Source organism: Empidonax traillii, unplaced genomic scaffold, assembly GCF_003031625.1.
Source record: "Empidonax traillii isolate 1590-97213 ecotype Southwest subspecies unplaced genomic scaffold, ASM303162v1 scaffold198:size1128796, whole genome shotgun sequence".
Taxonomy (NCBI): Eukaryota; Metazoa; Chordata; class Aves; order Passeriformes; family Tyrannidae; genus Empidonax; species Empidonax traillii.
Genome location: NW_020955391.1, coordinates 942,480 through 952,768, shown reverse-complemented (window position 1 = coordinate 952,768; position 10,289 = coordinate 942,480). Strand labels below are relative to the sequence as shown.

The 10,289-nt window shown below is 39.8% G+C and overlaps 1 protein-coding gene across 1 annotated transcript; it reads right to left on the bottom strand.

The window, feature by feature from the left end:
• Positions 1-330: 330 nt before the first annotated feature.
• Positions 331-7,844, bottom strand: SCRG1 (stimulator of chondrogenesis 1). Its single transcript, XM_027886935.1, has 3 exons — positions 7,615-7,844; positions 3,144-3,404; positions 331-1,614 (listed from the first exon to the last, which is right to left on the bottom strand). Exons 2-3 carry the CDS (start codon positions 3,377-3,379, stop codon positions 1,560-1,562), a joined length of 291 nt encoding a protein of 96 aa, XP_027742736.1. The 5' UTR covers positions 3,380-3,404; positions 7,615-7,844; the 3' UTR covers positions 331-1,559.
• Positions 7,845-10,289: the final 2,445 nt, after the last annotated feature.

The following is a 10,289-nucleotide window of genomic DNA, read 5'->3' as shown; positions in this document are numbered from 1 at the left end:
CCTTAATTTTTTTGCTATTGCTGCTTTGGAAAGCTGTGAATGCCAGGCATATGCAACATGATTCTTGTAGAAACTAGATGGCACAAACAACAGAAGTTACATGCCCTAGAAGCTTATAAAGGACTTTGCACAAGAGCAGTTACCATATGCTTTGTTAGCAGAGCTCTGACTTCAGATATTTTCACTGTGTTGCCAGATCTGTGGGGTTTATTTTACCCTTAATTTGGTAGGAAGCCTAAATGACTCAGGAATAATTACACAAACAAAGCTTAAAAAACCCAGTGACACAAACTGTTGAACAGTCAGTAGTGCAAAAATAGAACACACAGATTTATTTGCAACATTTATTATTGGCAGTGTATAATCACCCCCCTCAGTATCTAACTCTTGTTTGCTAATAGGAAGAAAAACAGTCACCCTGATACTTCATACCAGCACGTGAAGTAGCCTGGTAAACTGGTCGTAGCAGTTTGGTCTAATGTGTAAGACTATCAAGTGAATAGTGCACTTTTTGAGTGGAGATGACTGAATAGTTACTTCAGTACTGCATACCTTCCACATGACTGACTTACTTAATACCTAAGGAGTCTTTCTGTGTAAGGCAACAAGCCAGGTTTGCTGCCTGTAAGTGTGGCTTGTTCAGGTGGCTTTCCTTAAACTTACACAGTCACTGCTCCACGCCTTCCAATATAGATTGCAGTATAAGCAAAAAACAGCCAAAAATTTATGCCTCTTTCTGTCTATTGCCTAGCTACCTCTTAAATGTTAAAATGATTACCTCTATGTCTTCTCCTCTGTAGCTATTTCCTTACAAGGCTAACCTAAAAATAAAAAGCCAGCATTTTAACTTAATTCTGGGGTACCGTATTTCAAATAAGGCTTATTTAAAAAAAATACTGTTCTAGTATTTTCAGTGTTCAGTGTTAAGTAATTTAAGGTTTTACGGATTGTATGGTTAAGGCAGGTGACCAGTTACACATAATTAACACCTAAGTGTGCTTTAATACCATTAATGTCAGCTTTGACTTTTGTTTTATTCCAGTGGAATATTTTCAAATATGGAAATACATGCCTTTTGTGTGTGCGTGTATTTTAAGATGCCTAAATTAGAATGTGGGAGCCTGTCTGGAAAAGTACCAGGGACTGAATAGCTTCGGCTTAAAAAAGCATTGAATGCAGTAGGAAGATGCACTGCCATAGGTTGCTGTGAGAGTCGTGTTCCTAATGACATGAAGGCTTAGGCTTGAAGTTTCTTCATCCAGACTAGTTGAGAATATTGTGCTGAGAAAGAAGAGTTATACTTTTTGCTGGGATATGCGTATTAGTATGCCTTAAGAGCTTGCACAGACTCTTAAACCGTTGGAAATTAGGTCAGCTACCAAATTTGAAAGAACTTCTTACGTGCTTGATATTCCATAAAGGTGTAGAAAGAAAAATTTTCTATGGTGTAAGATGAGGCACCATTTTGGGGTTAGATGGTGGTGGTTTTGTTTTTCCCCTTGAAAGCATTATTACACAATTGTAGAATGATGTCTGTTATCTTCACCTGCAGACTTGAATCACTGGCTGTTGCAGGGGATCACAAAAGATATCTTTGGTCCAAAGAAAATATCCCTGAAAGATATGATCAGATATTTAAATAATTAACTCATTGGTTTATCAGGGCTTTAACATGACATACATTTCCCTTTGGGGATATTTTTTAGCATATATTGTGGTACGTGTGGGATTATTGTGTTTGTGGGAATGTCCTTCCGGCAATGCAAATGCAACTGCAGATCTGAATGAAGATACTGCCTTTCTACCTCTGCTGACCTGGTTTAGAAGCGGTGACAAAACTTTCATTGACTGACCAGATTGCCAGAACTCCACCCTGGTATTTTAGCTTTGAGAAAATAAACTTACTAAGTAGATTATATTATCAAAATAAAGGACTTTGGCAGGTGCATGCATACTGGTTTACTGCAGTATGTCCCTAGAGCAGACATGCAAAGAATGTCTTGTGTAGCTCAGGATGGTGGAAAGAATGCTTTCTTAAGTATTTTTTAGGCTGCTCAAAGCTCAGAGGTTGAAGCTAGAAACTCAAGGTGTGCTTGACAGTGAGGACACCATATCTGGTTTTAGGGAAAGATGGAAAAACTTCCTTAAACCCTGCTCTCAGTTTGAATGTGAGATTTTTAGCTTTAGAAGTCTTTCCCACTTGGTTCAACTCATCTCCCCTACAAGAGTGTTGAAAACTTGCCCTTTATTGGATTTTAGGGAATGTTAAGAGCAAATTAAAAAAATTTTTGCTTGCCTATATGATACCATCACATTTTAGTGCCCCTGAAGTATTAATAAGTTTGGAATTGTTATTTCTAATAAAGATATACTGAAGAAAAGATGTTGCTGAAAATATGACAAAATGAATGAATGAAATATATGAATGAAATAATAGCTCTTAATGCCTTTTATTACTTAAAACCAGTATGGGCTGGTGATGGTTTTTTTAAGTCAGTTAAGTTTTTTCTGTGTAACAACAACACAACGCTCATGTTCAGTGAGAACTTCAGTGTTAAGCTTTGTCAGCTGTGCCCGCAAACCACAGAAATGTAGATGTTCTGGGACTAAATCTTTTCCCTGTCTTACAAGTATTTGTGAACCTCTGTTCCCCCTATCTGATTTCCTGCTGTTAACAGCTCTCTTTACAGAATCATTTAGTCAACTGACATACGTGTGTACACCTTAAAATGTCAATACTGTTCTCTTCCTTGGGACAGAAGTCAAATAGTTTTGTTTGTGGTCCGAAAGCATCTTCATTGCAAAATGCTTTGGATAAGGGTTTGATGTAGTTATAGTTAGTTTGGATCAAACAGAGGAGTTGAAAGTTGGGTGATTTAAATGCTGAAGTCCCCAATACTAGGACAGGGAGGTTTACAAAATATGCTAAGCAAATCTTACGTGAGCACCTGAAGACCAAAACCTGAGACACTGACAGCATATCAGATAATTGGCTATATCTTAATATCATTTCAAGCCATCTGAAGTGATTAATTTCTTTAAAGTGGTAGCTTATTCCACCTGTGGAAACTGTAAAATGATGGAAATATAATGAACAGTTGTAAAAAACTGTACAAGTTTACATGCAATGAGTATGGTCTTACTTTGGGCAGCAGAGCAATTCATTCAAGTTGCAGTAACAGATCACCTCACAGCCCTTCCCTTCCCAAAAGTGATCTTGCAGACCATCATGAATTTGTCGAAGGTTCTCCGTGCCTTCAGGGATGTTGTGACAGTTGTGGTCTTTGAGGGCCCTCTTGTAACAAGAATGGCGGTGGGAAGGCACCGCGAGGGTACCCAGGAGGGTGCTCAGCAGAAGCAGCGCCGAGAACATCTTCATTTTTGCAGCTTCCCACAGCAGGGTGCTAAAGAGAAATGAGGTATGTGACACAGGTATTGCAGCTGAACAGACCTCTTTCCTCAATTTGCTTCCATACTTACACTTTTCTTCCCTGTGAAGTTTTGGAGGATTGAGCATGAGTTCTGGAGAGTGTTTTCTCCTAGGAGGTAAATAATATTGCAGCAGAATTGATATTCATTACTTTCTGTACAACCTTGGAAATCCTTTCATCAGGAATTGAGGCTTCTGATGCTGGCAATTTTGTTGTTTCTTTGGCCTTTCACCTTGAGAAAATTGCTTTGAGCTGGCTGCATTTTCTCAGTGGTATAAGTGATTGTATTGATCGCTGCCAAACCAGGGGAAAATGTCTAGGTGTGTGTCCTTGCCTTCCTGACCATTTTGCCTGTCAAAATACAAGTCACTCACGTAAAATTAATAGTATCCTTCCCCATCAAAGTTGTGGAAAAACTATTTGCTGATTGAATCCTCTGTCATGGGCTGCTTGAGAAACTGAAGCGTTACACAGCTGAGAAAGCTGAAGCTGTCTGCAGTGGTGCCGAGTGCCGCTGTCCTGGACTGCAGGTTGAGGGTATGATACTGCATTACAGAGAACTTTCTTTTTTTATATTGTTTTTTTTTTTTCTTAGTACTACAGACTGCTTAAGTTGAGCCTTGCTACTAGAGGTCATTATGGATTAATTAGCTTTTTAAAAGATGGGATAAATTATCCCTTGCAAAAACTCTCCTGCTGGTGACTAGGATTTCCATTGTCTGGTTTAACACTAGCTCTGCTGTTCTTAGCTGCTTTGCACAGAGTTTGACCATGCCACAAAGCTTTGGCTAAGATCCTTGAACTTGCATTTGCTTTAAAATTAGCATTTTGAACAACGTCTCAACCTAGACTTTATTGTATGAGGAGAGAGAGTGAGTGTTATACCTTTCCTCATGCTTGAACAAAAGGGATCTGACATCTTACTGAATTTAAATGGGAATTCTACTCTGAAAACTAACCTAATGCAATGACCAGCTTTGCCAAGCTCTCTCTCTGTGTGCTCGTTACTGTACTCACTTTGGCCTCAAGGAAGACTTCGCCATCCTTCATCCTGTTGGCACTTCCGAGTTGATCCCCTGACATCCTGGCATTATGAGCCAACCCTAGTCTTTCTTGTGGGGCTGAGGATTAGAGTGCTCTAGGCTAAGCCAAAAATAACAAGGCGTAAGGAAACGTCTGGTCAAAGACTATCAGAGGCCATGTTAAGATGGCAGAGCTCTTATCTGGTTAAGTTAAAAAATGAGGTATGCTAGCTATAGAAGTCAATTAATAGAGTCCTATATGAGTTATTTTGTGAAAATCCTTGAGGTCACCCTTGAAAAATAAACAATAAACTTTTAAATATATAAATTTACAGTATTTTGTAGTAATTTTTCTTGGGTACTTCTCTTGGCCCTATAGCTGTCTTGCTTATCCTCCATTTCTTCAGCCAATGAATAACATGGCAGGGACTATTAGAAAATCTGGAAATTTAGATTCTTATTAGGGGATGACACCTCAATGCTCTTTTTTTTTCTTTTAATATTTAAATTTGTTTTTTAAAACATTGGTATTTATATTTAGACTTGATTTTTTTGAACACCAGTAGCCAAATAAAATATTAAAAAGTGGCCTATATACTAAAGAACATGGCTGAAGTGGAAATAAGCCCTTGTGTACTTTTTAAAGTTCTGTTGTAGAAGCAAAATTCATGGAATAATTCTTTTTAGTTTCCATGAACTTGTATGGAAACTCTTTGAGTAGAAGGCTCCTATAAACTATCAGTAGTTGAACCTTGGGGATCATGGTGTCTTGCTCCTGTGTATTTTTTTTAATTATTATTATTTCTAATAATTCATGTGATCTTTCCCTACCTGGAGTTCAGCTGGAATGCTCATTTGAATCTGTTGCCAGCTGCCTATCTCCTCAAAATTTGTAGGAATTCACTCTGTCCTGAGAACTGGCAGATTCTTTACTGTCAAATTGCTGGATTAAAAAACCATGACCTACAGTTTAAGGTGATTCTGTAACTCAGTACTTACCTTGAAATATAACAGTATATTGCTCTAATGCATCGTCAAGAATGGGTGTCAAAATCAGTATTAGCAAGGTCAACATGCAGGAGAGCAATGGATAGACAGCTTCTCTGACAGGTCATCTATGCACCTTACCAGTGTTCAGTACTGTTACTATTCAGAAGAGAATATTTATTTTAATTTTGTTTCTGCTTAAATATTTCCTCTGTGTTTTTTTGCAGATCATAACCAATTTTTAGTTGAAATTTTTAGTCGAAAGACCTATCCTCAAAAGGCTGTTTCTTTCCTGAGAATGGTCCCTATTTGCAATGAAAGATTGCCAAGGACCTGAAGTGTTTCATCAGCTCCCTGCACAGGATCAATGCTGGTAAACTCAGCAGACCTTTCAGATGCAGCATCTCTCTCTGACAAAGTGCTGCAACTTCTCTTCCCAAATACAGGATTGCACAGATGTTGGAGTGTCACTGATTGCCTGGGTAAAGAACAGAGCTAGTATGTGTGTATTTATTTCAAAATGGGTGTCAAAACCAGTTTATCTGCTTTTGCATACTGCAGAAGACAGTCTTTTCTCATAAAACAAGTCAGGAAAATGTCAACAAAACCCATCACTAAGGTGGCTCAAAGACTCGTTGCTTCCAAGCATCTTCTTCTATTTCTTTATTTTATAAAACCTTCTGTAAAGACAGCAATGCCATTCATGCTAAGCCTGACAAGATTGCACTATCAAGATTGTATAATTTCAAATTCTAGCAGGAGTAAAGCCATCTGAAAATACTGAAAATGAACTTGCATTTGCATAAGTTCTTTTCAGTTAATTATTTTGGTTATTTTGACATTGCGTAAGTAAAGTTTGAGACTAAATGCAGCTGGGAGTACAAGTGCTCTGAAATAGTTTGGAGCTTTTTGTAAAGGAAAAGGGTGAGTGGGAATATGCATGGTGAGTCAGGAATCAGTGCTGTCCCTGCTTGTTCAGCTGAGAGTGTTTGAATTATCCTGCCAGGCAATTTGGCATCATTTAGTCTTTGGATCTGCTAGATGCAGAGGTAGTCAAAAAAGACCAAAGAGAAAAAACAAAGTTCCAGCCTCCATGTCCAAGAACAACAGGGTAACAGTTCATGAGAAGTGATGCCCTTTAAAAGCCACATGGTATCAGTAGGAGCTCAGGTGTTAGAAATAGGGAAAACAGAAATGGCACAAAATGTGTATTTTGGCACCTCTAGGGATCCTCCATGTTTGGAAAAATATAAATATTTACAAGTTGGTTTATCAACCCTTAAATATAACCTTCCTTTATCCTTAAGCATACTGTGTCTCTAGTTGCTTAATGTTGAAAACAAGAAATACATTAATTGGTACACTTTTGGTGTATGATCTTTTCTAGTCTGTCCAGTGGCACGTGCCACTTTTAAGTTGCATTTAAGAAGCAAGTATATATTAAATTTGTTTCCCTTTAATGTGTTTTGAGTTCAAGAGCTAAAAATACTTATTGATAATAAGTATATTATTGTTTTTGTTGAGTTTCCCTTTCAGAAACACCTGTAAAATGCTGAGCTAAGTATTTCAAATTTAGGTGTGTCAGTGCGCGATAGTTAGGTTTTTTAGTGCATTCCTAAGAAATCATTACATAGGAGCTCCATAACTGATAATATTGTAAAGAATTTTTTTCATTTAAAAAATCCTTCAAATCTTATTTTATTTGAACTGTTGGTGCACTGTAAGGACAGTGTCTATTCCACTGAGGATGAATTCAGTGAATTACTGCTTTGTAATTATTGTCAATACCATGATTCTTTCCAGAAACTGAGTTGTCATTAAACCCCATTTATTTTTCTTTAAGACAGCAATTCATTGTAAACGCACCCCTCTCCATATACCCCAATTTTGCAATAATATTGAGCACTGGAAGGCAATATAGTACGCTTAATGACCTCAGATGTTAATATGTAGCATCCAACTTTGAAAGAAAGCAAGATAGTAAAAGACAGATACATGAACTGGATATTTTGAACTGGATCATAGCCATGTCTTAAATAGCACCTCTTGGCTATGATAAAGCAGCTTCTCCCAAATCATCTTTTGCATGCTTCCATATATATTTCTAATTCTGTACTCTGTAAGTAGCAGCAGCAGAACAAGTGCACAAGGATAATTTCAGGAGCAAAACGTACCTTTTTCTTCTGCTTCACTCCCTTTCACTTTCTTGGCAGCTGTATCTTTTTAGATGTACCCAGAGAGAGCCTGAGCTAGCGGGGATGAGAAGAGAGAGGGAGGGCTGATGGGAGATGCTGTACAAACAGTCCTTTGTTTGTCCTGACTTCTGCCTGTGACTGACGAGCTGTTCTCCAACAAGAGGTCAGAGGAAGCTCCAGTAAGGGGTCAGAGGATGGGCTTCAAAGAGCCACCTTTTGCAGTCACTGCCAGCCTTGTCTAGAGGCAAAAACGTGAATGTGTTCCTTCTAGCAGGAAACAATTAGTTCATCCAGGATCTGATGCAAAGGTGTCTTCTCATAGAGCAAAGTGTAACACTGAGAATGGCAGAAGAGGAAATATCCTGTGGAATAACTGTGTCTTGCGTGTGGTGTGTGAGCAGGCTGGAGGGAGCGGGAAGCAGCAAACTTCTGGGGTTGCACAGCTAGAAGAACGTGGTTTCTAGGCAGATGCCCTATTTTGCATTTGGTGGAGAAGAGCAGACCTACCCAACAATCTCATGCAAAGCTTTAATTCTTGACTTTGGAATCCTTTCAGTTTTCTGAAACTGACATAATAAAAAAACCCCTTTCATTATTTTAACCTGGCTTCTAGTAAAGCATACTCAGTGATGCCATGCATCGAGTTCTTTACTGAACAAGTGTTTAATCGAGAGGTAAAGCATTATACTGAACAGTATTTCAGAGGAAGTTGTTTTGATTCTGATGTTTTGTTGTAAGGCTTTGGTTTTCTCTACCTGTTGGGCTGCTTCTAATACAGAGGTTTGTTAGGAGTATCTCTACCACCTTTTTTGTGAGAAGTGCCTCCACTCAGCAGGCTCAGTTTACAGTTGGATGTCTTGGTGTTTGTTCAGTTTGATTTATTGTATGCCAGAAGTGAGCTAGGGCCTCTGTAAGAACTGCATATTCATCTTCTGCTGCCTCAGCAAAGAGAGGAGGAGGCAAATGACACAGATGTTTAGAAGCAAATCTTTTGAGACTGAGCCTACCTACTTAATGTGGTCCCATCCAGCAGGGTATTCCCCCTCTCTGCTGGAGATGGGCAACTTGGAGGGCAGAGAGCAGGATGCATGGTTGCACCTCTGCCTCTAATTCAGGTTAGGAACATCATGAAGGACATTTTTTGCCACTGCTGTTACAGACATAGCAACTTAAAAGGGGAGGGAAGAGATAGCTGCAGGCAGCAGCTGTCAGAACAGGACAGCCTTGACTTTTCAGGGTGACAAAATGCCTGGTGCTGCCTCTGCTTTTCTACATAAATTCTTTTCTGGTGCAGAGCCTGGCCATGGCGGGCCATGCCTTAAATGAGATTATTGTAATGCCTCTGGGAGTACACAGTGTTCCAGGGCAGCATTCTGCTGTGGGAGGAGGCTGTGAGCCTGGTGTGGATGTACAGGGGACTTTCTATATTTAAGCAGGGATAAAACTTGGGAGGAGGGAATGAGAGCATGTTGTGCTGATGCTCTGTTGAGTGCTGTCTGTTTAACTTCTCTTGTGTTTTCTGGGGAGCATCTGTGGTTCCAGAACACATTTTGAGAGCCCTGTATGGACAGCAGTTTAGTGAACTGATAGTTTTGTATATAAAGTGAAGTGTGTGAGGCACAGTTTTCTTCAGGAAACATCCTGCATTTTGAGAAAAGACAGTTCTAACAAAGTTGGTGTTTTGGTAGTGATTTGTTTTTTCTGCTCCCTCCATATTTCCATGTATAATGTTTTCAGTCACTGAAAACTTTGAGGAACAGGAGGAAATTTTCTTGCTTGCGATGCTGCTTCAGAGTAGAGACTGAGAAGCAAACTGGGACTGGGAGGAAGCAAAAGTTGTGGGGAATTTCATCCGTGAAATACAACCCAAGAGAAGGTAGAAGATGGCTGCTCTAGGAACAGCTAACTCTTGGGGTGTTAAAAGTGAAGGGGTTTATAGAAAATGCATTGAAAGACAGGTGAGCATGCAGTGGGAGAAAGCAGTAGTTCCAGATCTTACCTCCTTTCCCCTTTCTCCACTTTGCTCCTGACCCACTGCCATCGGTATCTCTTTCTATACTGCCTCTGTCTCCCTCCTTGTCTCCAGCCCTGATAGCCTTTTCTTTATTTTTGGTTTCCTTCTGCCTTTCTGCTCCAGCACAGCATCCCCAGTGGGCTCAGCAGCCAGTGTCTGGCACAGGCTGGCATGGTGCCAGCTGCGACAGAGGGCTATTGAAAATTGCAGGGGCTCTTTTGTTCCCTACTGTGGCATCTGGGAGCTGCAGGAGAACCATAAGAAAATCTTGCCTTTTCACCTTCCTTCATCTGTGTCGAGACAGTAATCTTGAAGTGTGTTTGACTCCCTTTTATTTAGAGACACTGTTTTAGATGTACACGTATGCCTGTTTCTGTCTGAAGAGGTATGGCAATATTAGAGGTAAGATGTAAAGTAGAGCTGCTTTGGCTTTTTTTTTTTTTTTCTCTTCCTTCCCCAGGCTGGAGCCAGCAAGAAGGGATGGCCCATGAGGAGGCAGCAGCAGATGGAGGCAGGAGGGGTTGTGACAAGGTAGCAGCAGCAATCCGTAGGAGAAAAGTAGTTTTCAAAGGAGAATGGCCCCTGGTAGGGTGAGATGGAAGAAAGAAAAGGCAGCATTGAAATTCAGCTGCAAAAGCAT